Raw genomic sequence first — 18,991 nt, 5'->3', positions numbered from 1 at the left:
GACGCTTGTTGTGTTTTTATAGTAAGACTTTCAAACTGAGCTGCTGCTATAGGAGGAGCGGTAACTGTTTTGTGAGTAGGAGGTCTTTAGTCGTGGGAAATTCAAGGTTTGTGTGTTGATGTAACACCGCCGGTTGGTGTCAGATCAGTAAGAGGCATCAACATGAGGCTGAAAAGAGTGTTTTTGGCAGCCATGTTTTGTTGCTACATCTCAATCTCCAGATTACTGCAAAAAAGGTCTGTTGATAAATCACGTGTTAATATTTCTTTAATGTACCCGGCTATTTTTATTGTTTTGGTCAAGACTTTCTTTCACTGTTGGTGTGAATGTTTTAGTAAAGAGCTGTTTCATCAGTGAAATGAGGCGTTTATCATTTAGCAACAGATCCTTTCCAACCACAGTTGTCGTCATAGTATCCCGTTTTCTCCTTTTTACAGCAAGAGGTGGAGAACTTCAAGAAGGTCCACCTGATCAGCCGCGAAGAGTTCGACTGCCTGACTCCTGAACCCCCTGTCGACCCCAACCAGGAGGTTCCGCCAGGCCCCCCACGACCCCAGCAGAGTAAGTAACACGAAAAAATAGAAATTGGCTATCATATAAGAATGTTGTCTTAATACTTCTTTTCCAGTGCACATTTTTTCTCCATGTTCGCTCTGCAAAAACTGATTTGAAAATGTCTTTTCCATGGCTGGGCCTTAGATATGACTAATATGTTGGGAAACTCCGAGAGAGCATTAGGGTTCAGTGACAAGGACTCTCTTCTATTGACTGTTGACTGTGATATTAAATTAAAACATGAAATAATTCCATTAAACCGCAATATGAATCTGTCTTTGTGCTCCTTGTCGTCAGCCACTTTTTTCAATTTAAACTGGCATGACCAGATTAAAACAGTACTGTCAAACACTCTTTTCTTCTCTCTCATGATGCTCAGTGACGGCGGTAATTCTCAGTTCATCAGCACAGATTCACGGTTCTTTAAAATCCAGTTAATGTCAGACACCCTTCACCTCTGTCATTCTGTTGAAATAAATGAATCTATTTAGACGTCTGATATTGTGACATTAGTCTGTCAAGGGTTTATTTCAGGATTCGCAGAGATAAAAATGAAGCATGTTGAGGACGAACTGCTACATAAGTTTGTGACAGGCTGTTAATAATCTCTTCCCTCGTGTCCTCAGTCCCCACAGACGCTTTGGCGAACAAACTCTTCGGCGCCCCCGAGCCCTCCTCAATAGCTCGCTCGCTCCCTACTACCGTGCCTGACTCGCCCAACTACCGCAGTGCCCGGACGCCCCGCACACCTCGCACGCCTCACCGGAAGGACCAGACCATGACGCCGCGCTTCTACCCAGTGGTCAAGGAAAGTCGGCCCGTAGATGCCAAGGTAAGATGACTGCTGAGTGAGGGTGATATGTAGCAATACTTGACTTGAAAAGGATTCATGGAAATAAAAATCACATTGACTAAACATTCAAAGCTGATTATTGAAACTCTAAACATTCAAATTTTCTCTGTAACCCTTCAGACACCCAGAAAGAGGAAGACCCGACACAGCTCCAACCCACCCATGGAGTGTCACGTCGGCTGGGTGATGGACTCCAGAGAGCATCGCTCCCGTACTGCATCTGTCAGGTGAGACTCGCTGCTCTACAAACAGAACTATTTATTTTCTGTCTATTTTTGGGGGGAATTTTATGTTCAACATCTTCACGTCACAGTTTCAGACCAAAAAGGGAAAATGATGATGAAGAATTGCAGCTGAACTTATGCTGGAAATTAAAAGACTGCCCTGTGTTTGTGATTCAGCATTAGGCTTATCGTATCGCATATATATCAGTGTCTTTGTAGCAGACTACAACAGTAGTCTACTATACATAGTTTATCAGACTATTTCTCTGATCATTTCAGCCTTCATACCTGTCTTACACTCATGTTTGGCTTGTTAAACTGCAAAACAAAGGATTTCTTTTCCTTCTTAAAGTAAAACCACAGGAAATGACCTCACACTCAGGACTAACTTTGTATGATTCCTCTCTGTTCTCCATCCCCTCCTCCACCTTCACCTTACTACGTCTTAGCTCCAACGCCAGCCCGTCAGAGGGCACCCCAGTCCTGGGTAACATTGGCTGCACACCTCAGTCCCTCCCCAAGTTCCAGCACCCATCACACGAGCTGCTCAAGGAGAACGGCTTCACGCAACACGTTTACCACAAGTACCGCCGGCGCTGCCTAAACGGTGCACACATTTTTTTCTTCTTTTCATTTCTGTTTGATGATTTCAGACGTCAAGAAATGGTGCACAATCACCTCAAAGTGAAAAGAAATTCATCTTGTATTTCCAATTAACCACACAGAGCGAAAGCGACTGGGTATCGGCCAGTCACAGGAGATGAACACACTCTTCCGGTTCTGGTCCTTCTTCCTGCGAGATCATTTCAACAGGAAGATGTACGAGGAGTTCAGACAGCTTGTGGTCGAGGACGGGAAAGAAGGATACAGGTAAGTGCTTTGATGGATGGATACTTTTATTTATTTATTTATTTTTTAAAGGCGCTCCACTGTTCAGTTCTCAAACTCTCTCCCTTGATACGTGTGTGTGTTGCAGGTACGGTTTGGAGTGCCTGTTCAGGTACTACAGTTACGGTCTAGAGAGGAAGTTCAGGCCGGACATTTTTAAGGACTTCCAGGAGGAGACCATGAAAGACTATGAAGCTGGTGAGAAACCCTGAATGTACACTATCCGAGCTGGAAGGCGCCACTTCCAGACTCCCATAATCCACTGTGTCTAACTTCCATTTTTCTCTGTCTCCTGTCCTCAGGCCAGCTTTATGGACTGGAGAAGTTCTGGGCCTTCCTTAAATACTCTAAAGCCAAGACTTTGGATATCGACCCCAAGCTGTCGGAGTACCTGAGCAAGTTTAAACGTCTGGAAGATTTCAGGATTGACGTAAGTAGAATTTTCTTTGTGGCCTGCCGTTTGTTGTGTTTTTGAAAACGACCGACCATCTAACCCTCTGCTCTGGTTATTTCTGGTTCCAGCCGCCTATGGAGGAAGGAGGCCGCAGAAGACACTCGTCCAGCGGAGACGGTCGCCGCCGGCACCCCTCTCAACCCTCCTCCATCCGACCCCACAGCCAGGCCAGCTCAGGCCCGAGCCCCGCCCCCACCGCCCAGGGCCCTGCAACCAAGGATGATGCCAAACCCACCAGCCACAAAGCCCCCGCCGCTGACCCTGCATCAGATGCCAAGACACTGAAGTAACTCCACCAACACGCCCAGGCCGACATGGATAAACTCAACCACGCCTGCAAGTTGCTGGTTCTCTCTGCGCCACAGGAGGGGGGAGGGGGTGGGGGGTATCCAGCTTTTCATTCAAGCATGAGAATTTTTTTTTTTGCCCCTCCTTACGACGACTTAAAAAGAGATAAGGAAGACAAATATTAATATGGTTTATGAATTAGTTTTAAGTTTTTGAGGAAAAAAATGACCTTTTTTGTCTTTATGAGGCAGGAATGGATGAGGTGTCAAACACTTTTTTTCTTTTACAGATCATTGCCAGTCCACACGGTGGATGGTTCAGTGATTTACTATCATTGAAATGTTTTTTTTTTTTTTTTTCTACACACATTTTCATGTTGACCCCCCCCTCTCTGTCACTGGGACCCCTCTTTTTGATCGTCACTGTCCTGCTGGCTGAAAGATATTTGATTCCTCGCCCAGATCTCAGATTTATGATTATTATTTCTTCGGCATGTGGTGAGATTGTAAGACCTGGAAATAGTTTGAACAACACTGAGCATCTGAAAAGCCCCCCCCCCCCCTGCTTAAGAGGAGGCCGTGCTGCTCCTGACATCCAACCGGACCAAAGTGGTTTGAACCGTGCGACTGACATTTCCATCCGCGGAGCCCCCCTCCCCCCCTCTCCTCCTCCTCCCCAGTGCTCTCAGTTGAGGGGCTGAAAATTAAAAAAATTTACTTTATGGCTGGACTTTGAGGGGAAAATATTGAAGAACCAAATGATAAAAAAATAGTTAAAAGAAAAAAAAGAGAGAGACTTGCACCAATCCCTCAGTGTGGACACGATCATTGAAAGTTGCCTTATTTTAATGGTTTTACTGCTTCTAACTTGTGCCCGCCACCTTGTTGTCGATTGTACAGCATTGAAATCACCCATATATCTGCTCACCATTTCCAGCAGAGGTCACCAGGTGGTGCTCTGTCTGCCGAACTGTCCCCCCCGTCATCCTTTTCTGAACTGTCTTCCAAGTGTCACTCGGTCTGTTACAAGTCCTGTAATTCTTCCCTCTGTTTGCAAGTCGTGGCTTTTTGTGCTGAAACACGTCAACCTGGTGGAAGTTTGTCACCTTTCTTCCCCCCTCCCCTTGAAAAAAAAAACAAAAAAAACACTTCAGTGGGGTGGAGAGTCCCCGTTGATCCCCACATTGGATGCTTCCTGACTTTCTCTCCTCCCCCACCCTCCTCTGCGCCTCCCCCATCAAGATGAGCTGCATCCATCCGTTCGACATCCATCCATCAGTTGACGATTGTGACGATCAGGACTGGAATCATCAATCTGGATTACTTGAAGAAGCGATGATTACGAGGAGGTGTTCTGTCGCAGGTGCTCTGGGTGGAGACGCCGACGAGGCTCAGACATTTAGCCTCGGACATAACCGCTAAAACCGACGTCGGCTGATTGGGCCTCGGGGCGCTCGCCACCTCTTCCCGTTTCTCTCACACACACACACCTACACACACACACACACACACACACACACACACACACACACACACACCTACACACACACACACACACACACACACACACACACACAAACGGATACACACATCAGTTACAGGCACGAACACTGACGCAGGTACAGATGTAGCAGCGTGAGCGAGCTTAATACTAAACACACACAGACAGACACAGCTCAATGTCTTGCCTCACTGAGGAGAAAAATTCAAGACTGGATTGTTCGTACACACTCTTCAGTCGTCACACTTCTACAGTCAGCTGTGTGGATAATTCAACCTCATCCAGCTCAAGTACTGATGATATCAATTAGTGATTCTTTTTTTTTTCTCCACTAATGTAAATGTGAATTTGACAGATGAAGAGAAATGATCACAGCTCCCTGCTATGTGTTTTGTTTATAGAACAGATTATATATTTGCCTTACACATGTATGTACTCTAACTTTTTTTTTTTTTAATGGTCTCATGATTATCTTTTAATGCTTTTTAATTTCATTTTGCAGTGTTTCTAGCGTTGTTGTTGTTGATATGATGGAGGTGGATGGAGGTTTGCGCCGGGCTGTTTAAAAAAAAACAAAACGTGTGGATTTCAGAAACGGGAACATGCTTCACAACACAAAAGGGAAAGCTGACATCAGGGCGTCGACAAGTATTCAGAGCAAAAACTAAATCTGTTAAGCTTATAGTATTTCATGTTGAAATCAGTTAATTTGCTCTTTTTTTTTCTTTTTTAGTAAAGATGTTTTTGCCAAGATGACAGAGATGTTAACATGACTCAAACTAATTAAGCCTCCCGGTTTGCTACAAACTAAGTCAGTGAAGTCTACAGACAGAAGTTATTTGATTTTGTTTTTTTGGAGTTTGAATTGAACAAGAAGAAAAATTCTGGAAAAAAAAACTCTTAAGTCTTAACACACGTGTTGATATCCAGATGCTTCGTTGACACATTGTAACGTTTGTTGCGAACTTTTTGCTCCCAAGTAAAATGAGTCAAGAAAAAAATGCATTTGAGGAATTGATTTGAAAGCGGCCTGACAATTTTTTTTTTTTTTTTTTTTAAGATTTCAGACACTTCTGTCTGTCTTTTCGTAAGTCTTGGTCCTTAACATCAAAATCCTTCAGACTGGAGGTGGATTTCACATTGTCCTGTTAGTGTTTTTGTTCTTCAGTTTCTTCCTCTGAATCCACAATTGTTGGAAACGTTAAAAATGCAAAGCAAAAGCTGTACTTTTTTTTTTTTTTTCCGTTTTGTTTTGTTGGTTTATCTTCAGGGAGGTTTGGATCAGTTTCAGAGGCTTACAGTTGCAACAAAGTGTTTACTGGAGGTTTAAAAACAGAAAATAAGAGCTACAAAATATTCAGTCAAGAAAAAGAAAAAAAACTCTTTTCCCCAAAACCAGCAAAGCCTTTGAATGGCTGAGCTGGTGTGTGAGGCTGCAGGCATGACAGACTTGCCACTAGGGGGCCTTCTCCATGGGACAGTCACATGAACCCTCCCTCTAATGTGATCATCACCTGTCACTGGACATTTGGGGGAGTTTTCAGCCTTTCTCTAGCAGCATAAAACTGCTACCAGCTGTCCTAAAAAAAAAAAAAAAAAAAAAAACTACAGGGGGCACCGCACCCTCCACTCGTCAGTTTTACATGGACTTGGCCAGCTGGCCGGAAGCTGGAGAGATGAGTGATGGATGTGGAAATGGAAGGAGGAGCAGGAAAGGAGAAAAGAAAGAGCCCAACTGGGGTTTGTGATGTTGCTCAGAGGATTATGGCTGGTTATGATGTCTGGAGACTGAAAAAAAAAAAAGGACAAAAATCCATAAAGCCATATGAATAAGATAAAACTGTATATGAACCATTAAAATAGTTCATTACATTACAATATCCTAGGCTTGTCATGAGGAAAAAAAGCTGAAAACAAGGAAAAAAGGAACAAAAAAAATATATAAAATGGAAAAATGTAAAATACTTGAATGAGATCTTGTATTATAACATTTAATATTCATAATATCTGCTTTGTAGGCTGATGTGATTCGCTATTAGTGTTATTTGTAATTTGTAGTAATTCTGCTTTTCCTTAATAAAGAAAAAAAAACACAAAACGGACAAAAAAACCTCAAAACGCTGGCTTCTGGGTGATTATTTCGTGTGTGTGTGTGTGTGTGTGTGTGTGTGTGTGTAAAAAGTTTGAAATTACCCAAGATCTGTTTATTTACAACCCCAATTCCAATGAAGTTGGGACATTGTGCTCCAGGATCAGCTCTGTTAACAATATTTGAGAGATATGCTTTTTGCTTTTGTTTATATAGAAAATGTTTTAGATCTTTAAGATGTCATGAAAAATGGGAGCGAAAACAAAAGTGTTGCATTTAATTTTTTGTTCAGTGTAGGTAATTGGCAACAGGTCTGTAACATGACTAGGTATAAAAGGAGCATGTCAGAGAGGTACAGCCTCTCAGATGTAAAGATGGGCAGAGGTTCACCAATCTGCGACAAACTAAACTAGAAACTAAAAATGGTGTAACAATTTCAGAAAAATGTTTTGTAAAATTGCAAAGACTTTGAAGATCCCACCATCTACAGTGTAAAATATCAAAATATTCAGAGAATCAGGAGGAGTCTCTGTGTGCAATGACAAGATCCAAGGTCAAAACTGGTTGCTCATGATCTTCGGGTCCTCAGACGGCGCTGGATTAAAAACAGTCATGATTCTCAACTGGACATCAATGCATGGCCATCAATTTCAAAATGAGCTCATTTTCTATGAAATGATAGTGTTTCAGTTTTAACACTATATGTTCTTTATGTTGTATTGGGAATCAAATATGGGTTTGTGAGATTTTCAAATCATTGCATTCTGTTTTTATTTACATTTTACAAAATGTCCCAACTTTATTGGAATTGGGGTTGTAGCTTTTGAAGAAGTTTATTTCATTTTTTAAATTTCTTTTTTTGAAAAACAAATAATTCTGCAAAACCTTTCCTTTAAAATGTTTTAATATTAAACATTCTGCAAAACCTTTCCTTTAAAATGTTTTAATATTAAACAAAATATTAATATTAATTACAGCAGGAGATCTCTTTCAACATTCATTTCTTATTATACAACCATTACTGAGGCCTCGTGTAGTACAAACACATATTTGACATTCAAGGATGTGTTGGAGTGCCACAGAAATGAAAAGTGCAAATCTATGAGCAGCACATGAACACAGTGGAGAGTCTAAAAGCTTGACGTGCTGCTAATAAACATGATTTATTAGTGGTCAAAGCATTTTTTTGGTGGAATTTAGGCAATGATCAACATCACCATCTATGTTTAATTTAATTTATATTGAAACCAGAGTCTGTACGTACTGAAATGACTGAACAAAACAGGGTTTTATGGGGAGAGACTGCTGGATGCTCATGTTTAAACAGCTGAGGAAAAACAACATTTAGTTAAGGTAACTCGGCCAAGGGCTAAATGAAGGGAGGGGATGGACGAGTGCAGTGAAGTCTCCCAAATGCTGAGCTGAGGTGAAATTATTTGCTTTCGCTCTCATCAACCACAAAATTCTTGAATCTACCTCAGCAGGGATCTGTCTGATAAACAAGCCACTTGTGGAAGAGTTGATCTGAATTTTAAATAACATCTAGAAAATAAACATGAAATTATAAAGCAAACGCAAGACAGTGCAAATGACTATGGAAGCCCAAAATGGAAAAGTTAGTCATGATAAAAAAAATCAAGAGTTAAAGTTAAATTATGGGTAACTTTTCATATATTCATTTTTCATAGAGATACTGGCTTCTAAGAACTTTTCCCGTCCATGAGCTAAATTGCCTTCCCAGGTCACAGGAAGATGATATCATAAAAAAATAATCACAGTAGAATCCACATCCACTTTCACAGTCTGAAACTGATCGGCAGGTTTTCTGAATTCAAATAATCAAAATATAATAGTTATGTAAAATTGATTGGGAACTGATTCCAAACTTGGTGAGGCCTAGGCCTGAGGTTAAAGGTCTGGGTTGTCGGGTAGGGCAACTGTCATTATTGGCCCTTTTTGGGTTCATCAGGGATGCTCTCATTTAGAGGGGTGAGGCTGGTGAGCAGGACGTGGCGCTCATACTGCTTGGTTTGCCTGAATTTGGTGTCGGTGCCGTGGAGTCGATCCAGAACACCAAAGACCCCAAAACACTGGTTGAACCTGGAAAAAGTAGCAGCGTGTAAGTACAGCTGTATCAATTATGTACAAAGAACTACTTTTGGTAGAGTGGACAGGTGGACTTTACTTGAGGTGGTGGAAGTCGTGGAACTCCGGGGAGGGCAGGAAGGGGAGGTGGTATCCACAATGGGAGATGGAGGTGCTGACCAGAGCCAGGCAGTACCACAGGGTGGTGGTAGAAAGGTGGGAGCCCAGGATAATTGGCCCGGCCATCACCGGCAGCGTGTTGGAGAACTAAGGGCAAGAAGGACAGGTTTAATGATGAAATTGTGAACATATGGGGAAGTATTTTCAAAGGCTCATTCAAGTTTGAAGTTCAGATTTGTTTTTAGGATTCCAGATGTGAAAATGAAGCGTTTGATTTATCTGTGACAGCTGCAGCTCATCTGATTCAACGAGGAGACACAACCAGACATAATCCTCCGCCGTGTTCTCACACTCTTTGACAGTGAAAGATTGACTACAATTCTGAAATCCAGGGAGAAGAAGAGCGTGACTGAGACGGACGTGAATGAAATTAAATGAGAGGGAAGAGGATCATTCACCACATGCTCCAGAGGATGGGCGTAGATGGCAACAACTCCGATGGGAGCAGTCCACTCATGGTGCTGTTTGTGGTAATGCTTATAGAGGGAGGGATGGTGGAACAGTCTGAGGGACAGAAGACAATGAAGGTTCAAATTAAAATAAGAAAATGAGATACTACCAGCTCTGTGAAACTATGTTGAGATGCAGTGATTCACTCCTACCACAAGGTGGTAGTAATGTGCAATATTAAGTACTCTAGTGAATTTAAATATATATTCATTTTTCACTGGAGACTTTATGACATGTCACAGGTCTAAATAGTAGAATTAATGATCCAAACCTGTGTGAATAGTAAAACATAACTTCCTCCACGATAGCACACACAGCCAGCTCCAACAGGGCCCAGTGGAAGGTGGGTAGCTCTGGGCCACATGGGTCCCTTCTCAAGTTCATCAGGCAGTAAGCTGCCAAAACCATGGGCCCGGAGATACACGCATAGTTGAACATGACTGACTTCACCGCGTGGCGAAGCTTAGCTGGATCCACCTGGAGGGTGAGGAAGGAAGAGTTAAAAAATGTATCCAATTACATTACATTCATTTGGCATTTGATTTAGAGTCTTACAATAGGTGCATTCAAAGACAACTTTTTTTTTTTTTAAAGACGTGACATGTAAGTGGTGCTAAAATGGAGTTTGTTTTTTTTCTACTACACGTATTCATCCTCCTAATTCTACTTTGATACTGCATAATCATAATCTATATTATTTAACTTTTGCGATTTCGAACTAAATAAGATTTCTTTGTTTTTGTGTGCACGTATCGATGACTACACTTGATTTCTACAAGACATTTCACAGCATTGTTTGTCGAGTTGATTCAGTAATAGAAGTTATTTTAAATTGTTTTAAATAATCAGTGGTGTACACAATTGGTAAACATGTGCAGTTACAAAAGCAGTGCTGTTCTGTAACTGTGCAAAAGTCCAGAGTGAACAGCCTAGATATACATTTTTCACAACAACTCAATGAAGGAAAAGCACAGGTGTTGCTAATAACATTCATGAATGACAGTGCACCAGCATGTACAATACCAGAACCTGATGGAGGGAATTCAGCCATCGTCGATTTGATTATTTATACCTGTATAACTATAAGTAAATATTCAGAGCCTTAATTTTAATAAAAGTACTAAAACACACTGTATTTAAAACCTTAAGTGAAAGTATTGTATTTGTTTATTTATTTCACAAGTGTGCAGTAAAATGTGTCCTGCGGTCTATCATATCTGATGTTCTTGGATTAATATTACTGCTACATTAACAAGTGTGTTGTATTTTTACTGCCGTAGATGTTTAAGGTTGAGCGTGTTTTAATTACTTTCTATACTGTTAGGCCCTTTAATGTACAGCAAAGGATCATGGTCTATAAGATGTTTGACACATCACTGTCCTGTGAGGACAACGTACCTCTAAAAAGTTTGTGAAAACAGCCTGTTTCCAGCTTTGTGACGATGCATTTTACAGCTAATCCAAGATTTTTCTTTTAAAGAGTTTATTTATCCGAGGTTATTTTTCTCAACACATAACAACACACTTGCAAATTTGGGGATACAAATGTAGAGAAGAAAAGTACAGTTTCCTAGTCACATTGCACCACTGGTGTGAGATGTCACAGTATCTGTGGTTGGTCTGGTTTTGAACACATGATCCTGGCAGTCACATTCACTCCACATGCATGTGGTTTTATGTTTAACCCATCATCATTTTAAAATCATCTGAAGATTGGCCAACGGCTTAGGCACGCAAACTGATTAATCTAAGATACACAGATACATTTCTTGATAAAACTACTCCACCACTGTTGCCTAAGTTCTTGCTCCACATGAGCGTGTCCTGACTTTGTTTACGATGAATAGTTCAAACTGCTATTCTCGGTCACAGAGCTATAGTTATCTCGTAGAAAGCCATCAGGGTACACAAGATGATTAGCTCATCATAGGTGACAGGTGAAATAGAAATGTTATGACAATTTATGTCACCCTATAAAAGTGATAAAGCCAGTGAGAAGGATGTTTAGATCCTGAGTATAAAAGCAACCTGAAAAATATTTATTATGAATCCATTGATGAACAAGCTTCCTGTGCACTGTGTGTCCTGGTTATAACCTCTAACAGGTAATCAATAATCTGATTTATATTTGGCGAGTCGCCTTCCAGCCCTGGTTATCAGTAATGTCAGTGTTTATCTCTTCAGTGTCCATCAACATCTGTTAATCAAACACAGTGAGAGGACTTTGGCCAGATCAACAGGTGGACAGGTCCAATGATCACGCACAGATGTATTCACTAACACAACACAACAAAATGCCAGTATTTAATAAAATAAGATTTCTTTGACTACTTGCTTAGTTGTTTTAATTTAAAGATATATCATGTTATGTCTCCAGTTTTTACACCGATCTATAGAAATATTATTGTGTTCCAAAGTCACACAATAAATTAAAGAATAAAAATACGCATAAATGTTAAATAAATAAATCTTTGTGGAAATAAATGCAGGCACAAAATAAAAAATAAAGCAACAAATGTGCCAATTCATTAATTCATTCATTTAATTTTTGCAACATTGGATTTATTTCTTTATTTATTTTAAATCTATAATTCTCATTTGTTTGTTTATTTTTTGCCCAAGTTACTTTTATATATGATAAACAACACATTTATACATTTTATTAAATATTAATGGAAAGATTTATCATCCAACTGATAAAACTAAATGTTTTGTTGTCAAATGGGGCAAATTATATTAATTTGTTTATCCATTCACTGATGCTAAGTTTAACATTAACATTAACGACAGAGGGGTTAGGGCTTTACATGGTGAGGACACTGAAATTAGATAGATGCATTATTCATCACTACATGAAAGGCCATCAGTTATTTTTACTCCAGGAAACTATAGTGTATCTATTGTAGAAGCAGTTCACTTAGTAACAACATACACAGATGCTTTAGTGTCCTTCACACAATCTGTACATAGCCTCACACACGTTGATGGGAGGAGTAGAAGGTGTCGGTATCTCAATGTCATCAAAATTCCTAGTAGTAATAACAACAGCCGAGGCAGAGGAGAATCATTTGCACATACTAACTCGGGGGTGAGAAAGAAATGACTGAGACTTAAAATCCTCATAAAGTGAAACTGGAGGAGATACTGTGACAGATTTAATGCTGGACATACCGGGTTATTCTTGTCCATCTGGATGCGGTAGCGAGTGATAAAGGAGGGTTTACCGGTGCTGTCCACCATCATCAGCATAATGTTCAATCCCCAGAAAGCAATAGTGGGGAACGTCATTGTCCCTGTTGAGAAAAACAAGGCAGAGGTCAAGATCCAAGACGTGACATGACAGGCCCTGACCTGAGACTGAGCATTTCAGCAAAGATGATTTTTCCACAACTTGAAATGAATTACAGATAACAAACACGCCTGATATCTTGTGAAGTGATTATTGATTTACTTTTATTGATTTTACCTACATACTATATTGAGGAATACCAAATATTGACTGATTTGTGAACTATTGTTCTCAATGCTACACAAACTTGGCATTTACTCTCTTTGGCTGCTACCAAATAAGGTACTCTTTTGTGCAGCCCTGTTAATAAAGCCCTGTTTGTGTCTGATAAAATCATGTGTGTAATCGAATTAAAACTGCATTAATAGTAATCCATAGTACTACTGTAAAAAGTTCCTCTGGCTCAAAGAAGGCAGGCCATTAAAGCCGCTACCAACTGAGCTAACCAACACCCTGCAACCAACAGACTGTTGAAGGTTTATAACAGTTTTTGTTTGTTTTTTTTTGGACAGGAAACACTTGATATTCATTACCGAAGAAGAACAAAGCAGCGTCATGATCCTCAAATGCCAAGTACACTTTGGTCCACAACTTCTGCCAGAAATCTCCTGAAGCTCCCCAGAATCTCTGAAGATGCCTGGAGGAGGAATTAAATGTCAAGTTCACAAGACGACCATTCTTCTTCTGTGCACTTTTTCTGGCGAACTCAGCCCAGTCTCAGTATCCCTCCTCTCTCTCACAGACTCTCAAGGTTTGATACCTGATTTCCACATGACCTGACAATCATACTGATCACCATAACAAACACACAGCTACATCCTAACAAACACACAGCTACATCCTAACAAACAAAACACTCCAAACATAACAGAAACCACCTGGCAAAACCTAGTAATGCCCTAGCTACGTACATGAACACATCACGTACCATCGTACCTATCCCATGTCAAGCTCTCTGCTGCGATGTATTGTTACCTCATGTCCTGTTAAGTCATGTCCCATATTGTGTTGTTTGATCCCATGTTTTCCTGTGCCGTGTCACACACTGTACTGTTCTCTGTCCAGTCCAGTCCTATTGTCGTACCCTATAGAGGGTCTTCCTGAATCCAAAATGTCTGACCCAATCTGAAAGTTTAGTTTTTTTGTTGGTTTAATAATTCTTTGCTTTGCGTGTTTTTTGTTTTTTTTGTTTTTTGTTTTTAAATAAAAGAGTCATATTTTCACCTCCTGCACCAACACAACTGGGTGAGAGAATATGATTCATTTAACAGCATTAATCTTTTGCACAGGCAGCTAATTTACTAAAATAATCTAAAATAAAATTTAAAAAAGTGCTTATGATGTACCACATGAAGTACGCTCAGATCCTCCTGGATCTATTTGGGTACTAGACATTCAGTATTAACTCACAGACATGAGACCTGTGGCTGATCTGATTGGACTAGGTTGTAACTGGACACGGTCCAACTGTCTGGCCACTCCTCAGGTTCACCTCAGGATGGTTCATTGCATTGTAGTACTGTAAGTTGTAAGGAAATCCTACCATGTCAGCGAGTTGCCAAATGCAGCCAAGAATAAGATTCCAGATCCGATGACAAACGCTGCTTTCTTCACAGAGTCCCAGAGTCCTCCAGGGCCCTCCTGCATAGAGAGAAAACAACAATTGTGTATGAACCTCTCTGTTACTGTGATCTTCAATCTTGTGATGTTGAGCAATATCAGTCTTTCCCACAGACACGTCTTGTGGTGTGGAAATGTCTCTAAAACAACAGAGATTCTTTCCAAGAGGATGCCAGCGCTGTAGTTTCTCAGGTCTAGTGAATTGTAGATGAAACCCTGATCAACACAGACAAACAACACTCTGAATGGCTTATGTTTTCATAAAGGGGTGATACATATAGCAGCAAGGGGCTGCACACCATGATGGAGAAAGTGAGACTGAAGAGCAAAATAAATCAAACAGCAATGTACCTCTCAATCCTTCAAGTGGATCTTAAACATGTCTTTGTTGGAGGTTCATAATAAAAATAACAGATTAGGCATTATTGTTTTCACATGTTTACTTCCATAATAACATAAATAATGCACTTTAACTATAAATATAAATGTTGGAAGCAAGGTGTACAGGAGTGATGATGATTGAAATACAGCAGAGGGATAGTACATGTGCAAATATACTGTTGGTGTGGCAGAAGTGCTTTTGAAGCCATTATAAGGCATTTCTGTCCACATGGAGTGTATTATTATTGCAGACAATATAGTAAATTAATCTCAGGTTAAGGTTATTAAAGTGCCTTTTTTATACTGAATGTGTCATAAAAATTGAAAAAAAATATATATATATGTTTTTAAACCTGAACAGAACCAGAACAGGAGAGATTGCGTGTCGCTTGCAGTACTGACAATGGATGAATTTAATCACCTGCTGAAAATGCTCCGAATGCAACTATTTCATTTCATCTTGAACGCTAAACATGTAACGTAGTGCATTTAGTCAAGGCAAAGTCTGAGCCGGCCACACTGTGAGAAAACTGGATCAGTTCACTCAGCGGGAATTAAGTCCAGGGATTGATGTCACATTCAGCAGTCCTTCTAAAATGCCAGATTTTACCCCGGCTGCCCCTTTGGCCCAGCCATGGCAACTGTGAGAACAATGTTACACAAATGTCGTGCTAGTCTCAGTACTCCGCTACTTGCTCTTTTCTTTTTTTTTCTTCTTTTTTTTCCACAGCCAAAAGCACATCCATGCAATTAAACAATCACACCTTACAGATACAAACACACATGCATTCACATAGTTTAGTCTAATACAGTCAAATAATTCATCTCTAATCCCCAATAATGAATTAGGTCATAAAAACAACTGTCACAAACACTTCTTAACATTTCACATGGTCATGTGTGCGCTGTCATCTATTATTTGAACTTCTCCTTTTGTTCCTTTCATGGCTCCATAAAATTGCCTCAGGGAAGAAAAAAATGTAACTTGTCAGGTCGAACCTGTCCCAGAAAATAACATGGCTTAGGAGGATAGGTTTCATGGAACCACAGCCGAAAACAAAAGAAGTCAGGCAGAGTCAAGTCTGATCCACTATCTATATCCCATGTCACAACGTGCTTTACAGGTAAATGTACAGAGAAATGAAACACTATGAATGATTTTTAAAAGGCACAACCTCTGATTCAGATTCAGGCTGAGTGACAATGGCGCGCATGATACTGCTGAGCACACCTTTGCAACACTTTGCACGCCAACATGAGATGTGACCGATTAACAGTCAACCTGCTCTCACAGATCTTCATCTAAATGTGACTTCTTCCTCTTTTTTTTTTTTTTAAATGTCAAATATAAACTTTTAATCTGTGTTTTGGTCAACAGTGTTGACTCTGACATTCATCCAATGCGCACTTTCTGAAAAAGTACAAATCATGTTCACATGCAAAAACAAGATTCTGTTTCCTCTGATGACTTCAGAGCCTCTGATGCAACATTTAAAGGGCACTTAAACAAATTAATGAAATTAATATTTTTTAAAGCATCATGTGGTGGGTTTTATTACAAGGTTTTACACACCCTAAGGCATCTTAAACATAAATAAATATTAAAATAATAAAAAAAATACATTAACTTGTGGTGTTCAGGAAGTACTTACTGACTTTACTTATTTTTTCATGAGATGCCACAAACAGTCTGGAAAAACAAATATTATCCTTTTTCAGTTTTTCAGGGTGGAAAAATCTTCCACCCTAAGGGAGAAGACCAGTAATCCAACAGATCGAAACAGGAAACAGGAAATCCAATCATTTCATTATGGCAACAGTTGTAAAGTTGTTGTGTTCTTACCTGTCTGCTGCTGCTGCTTGTTGGGGCAGATCCCCTCATGTCTGTAAACACAATAATAAATACACTGTGAACTGATTTATTATAGTCTCATTACTGCAGTATATATTTAATCACGTTGTTTATTATTTGTAATTAAAAGAAAAACTGAATTGAATTTTAGCAAAACAAGTTCAAAAATATTCTAAAATGACTTTCTCTAATCTTTCCATGGTACAATAATCGTCTGAGTGCTGTATAGCCTGGCACAAAATTTACAGCTGGAGGATTATATTGGAGAGTAATCCTGTTATAATCCACCCTTCTTACAGTGAGCACTTTTTCAGTTCAATTCTTGGGGACAAAAACCTGCCCAACATCCATCTCCCTCTCTGTGGTTCAGCATGAAATGGGAAGTTTAGGGAGAGTTTATGGAAGTGAAACATTTTGCTTAAACATTATTGGTTAGTTGACTAAGTAAGAAAAAAATTAATTTTAGACAATTGCCTAGTTGCAGCTTCACAAACACAAAGAATCATTTTCTTCAGTGTGACAATGGAATAAATACTCTGGGTTAATATATTTAATACTCTTAGAATTAAGATCTGACTTTGGGCTGTGATAACTTGACATATTTCTGATGATTGTTGACAAAAACAGACATTGGCCAACAGTCCAAAGAGGAAATCTGAGCACTCAAATATAGGATGGTTATAGAGAAATTATCTTTATTGGAAGAAAACAAATCGGGAAGTACTTAATAAGCAGATTATAAACTGTGATGCGTTTCGCTAAAAACATAAAACATAATTTAACATCTGATTTTATCTTACATGTTACCGGTCATAATAAATGACTGTCTTACCGCTGTGTCTTGCCTCCACCGTCATGTCTCTCCGCTGTTTCTCGTCTTTGACGCTCCTGCTGCTGCTTGTCAACAAGCTCCCAAAACCGACCGTGTATTTACAACAGCCAGCGACTTCTGATTGGATGATTCTTGGTCATGTGACTCAAGCTGTACCCGGAAGTAGCAGCATCTGTTTTGTTGTGTGAGCATGTGTTGTTGTTTTATTGCCACTTCCAACAACATGTATCCAGGTGAAGGTTGAAACTCATGGGGCAGCATGTTGACGAGGGATGTACAGTAAAAGAACACGAATAAAGCACAGTTTTGCATTTTGCAGTCATTATTAATTATAATCAATAATATGATATCAAGTGTTTACTCTTGGAAAACAAACCTCATATATAACCACACACTTCATCTATCATCTTCAGCTATTACTTAACAGTCCCTGACACAGATGACCCGGCCGGTCTGCTGCTCCGACATGTGGCTCCACTATCATTCATTATTATCATACAAGAGGTCAGTTCACCAATAATTATGTAAAAATGAGGATGACTTTGCAGACTAGCATGTGGATCAGCCCCGGACACTCCTTTAGTTTATTTATTACCTCACAGGACTTTCTCTTATCCACACAGAGATGTCTATCTTTATTGTCTGGAAATCTAAATTAGTAGATTTATGATGCATCTTATGACACATGCACAGATTTAAAAAAAAAAAAAAGAATCTGCTTGAGCAATTCATACCAAGGTACCTTTGAATAGTTTCATTGCAGCTTTTGTCAAAGGTCTTCACTGGTTCAGTTAAGAACAGGAATCCTTCCTGCGGCGCTTGACATTATCAGATTTAAAAACATCCATGAGATGAGAAAATCTAGATGTTCAATTATGAGATATCCAAAATCCAGAAATGTTTTAGTGCACTGACAAAGTCATAATGGAATGGTTGTCATTTAAAGCTTGTAAAAAATCATGATGGTTTATTTGTTAAGGTATGTTATTATTCTTTTCTTTCTTTGTTGTTTATTAAAGTTGCAATTTATGGATATGTTGTTACTTGCATGTTTGGGCTGGGCATATTATATGCATGACACAAACATAAATCATCAGTCATCATCATATATATTATGGACTGATTGTCAAGACAGACTTTCAAAATAAGAGTCCCTTTAAAATAAAAGACTTTGTAAAACTTTCTTAACAGACACAAGACCACACACACACACACACTGACAGCTATTTAAAACAGGGGGAACGCATCTTGACAGATTGGAATATTACTGTGAGATCACTCAAAACTTCTTTAGACATTTTCTAGTTTTATTCAATGTTCAGTCAAACTGTGAGAATTTTATTTTTAAGTTTACTGTTTTGTAATAATATATATATCTTCTATTAGTTTATTCATTGTTTGGTTTTTATATTGTTCAGTGGCAGTGAGAAGGGACAGCAATCTAGAGGTTT

General features: G+C 39.5%; 2 protein-coding genes across 8 annotated transcripts in view; one reads left to right on the top strand and one right to left on the bottom strand.

Annotated features, from left to right (window-relative positions):
- Positions 1–6,880, top strand: part of larp1 (La ribonucleoprotein 1, translational regulator) — a 43,724-nt gene extending 36,844 nt beyond the window's left edge. For all 7 annotated transcript variants that reach the window (XM_027273273.1, XM_027273270.1, XM_027273268.1 and 4 more), the window contains 8 exons: positions 438–561; positions 1,182–1,387; positions 1,529–1,635; positions 2,082–2,239; positions 2,358–2,502; positions 2,609–2,718; positions 2,823–2,950; positions 3,043–6,880. In XM_027273273.1, the coding sequence (XP_027129074.1) occupies positions 438–561; positions 1,182–1,387; positions 1,529–1,635; positions 2,082–2,239; positions 2,358–2,502; positions 2,609–2,718; positions 2,823–2,950; positions 3,043–3,264 (1,200 nt within the window). In that variant the 3' untranslated portion in view covers positions 3,265–6,880. The remainder of the gene's footprint in view (positions 1–437; positions 562–1,181; positions 1,388–1,528; positions 1,636–2,081; positions 2,240–2,357; positions 2,503–2,608; positions 2,719–2,822; positions 2,951–3,042) is intronic.
- Positions 6,881–8,163: 1,283 nt separating this feature from the next.
- Positions 8,164–17,668, bottom strand: faxdc2 (fatty acid hydroxylase domain containing 2). Its single transcript, XM_010737521.3, has 9 exons — positions 17,541–17,668; positions 16,700–16,740; positions 14,399–14,496; positions 13,389–13,492; positions 12,738–12,859; positions 9,838–10,043; positions 9,515–9,620; positions 9,037–9,203; positions 8,164–8,951 (listed from the first exon to the last, which is right to left on the bottom strand). Exons 1-9 carry the CDS (start codon positions 17,563–17,565, stop codon positions 8,795–8,797), a joined length of 1,026 nt encoding a protein of 341 aa, XP_010735823.1. The 5' UTR covers positions 17,566–17,668; the 3' UTR covers positions 8,164–8,794.
- Positions 17,669–18,991: the final 1,323 nt, after the last annotated feature.

Source organism: Larimichthys crocea, chromosome XXII (assembly GCF_000972845.2).
Source record: "Larimichthys crocea isolate SSNF chromosome XXII, L_crocea_2.0, whole genome shotgun sequence".
NCBI classification, from domain to species: Eukaryota; Metazoa; Chordata; class Actinopteri; family Sciaenidae; genus Larimichthys; species Larimichthys crocea.
This window is presented reverse-complemented; position numbering and strand designations above follow the sequence as displayed.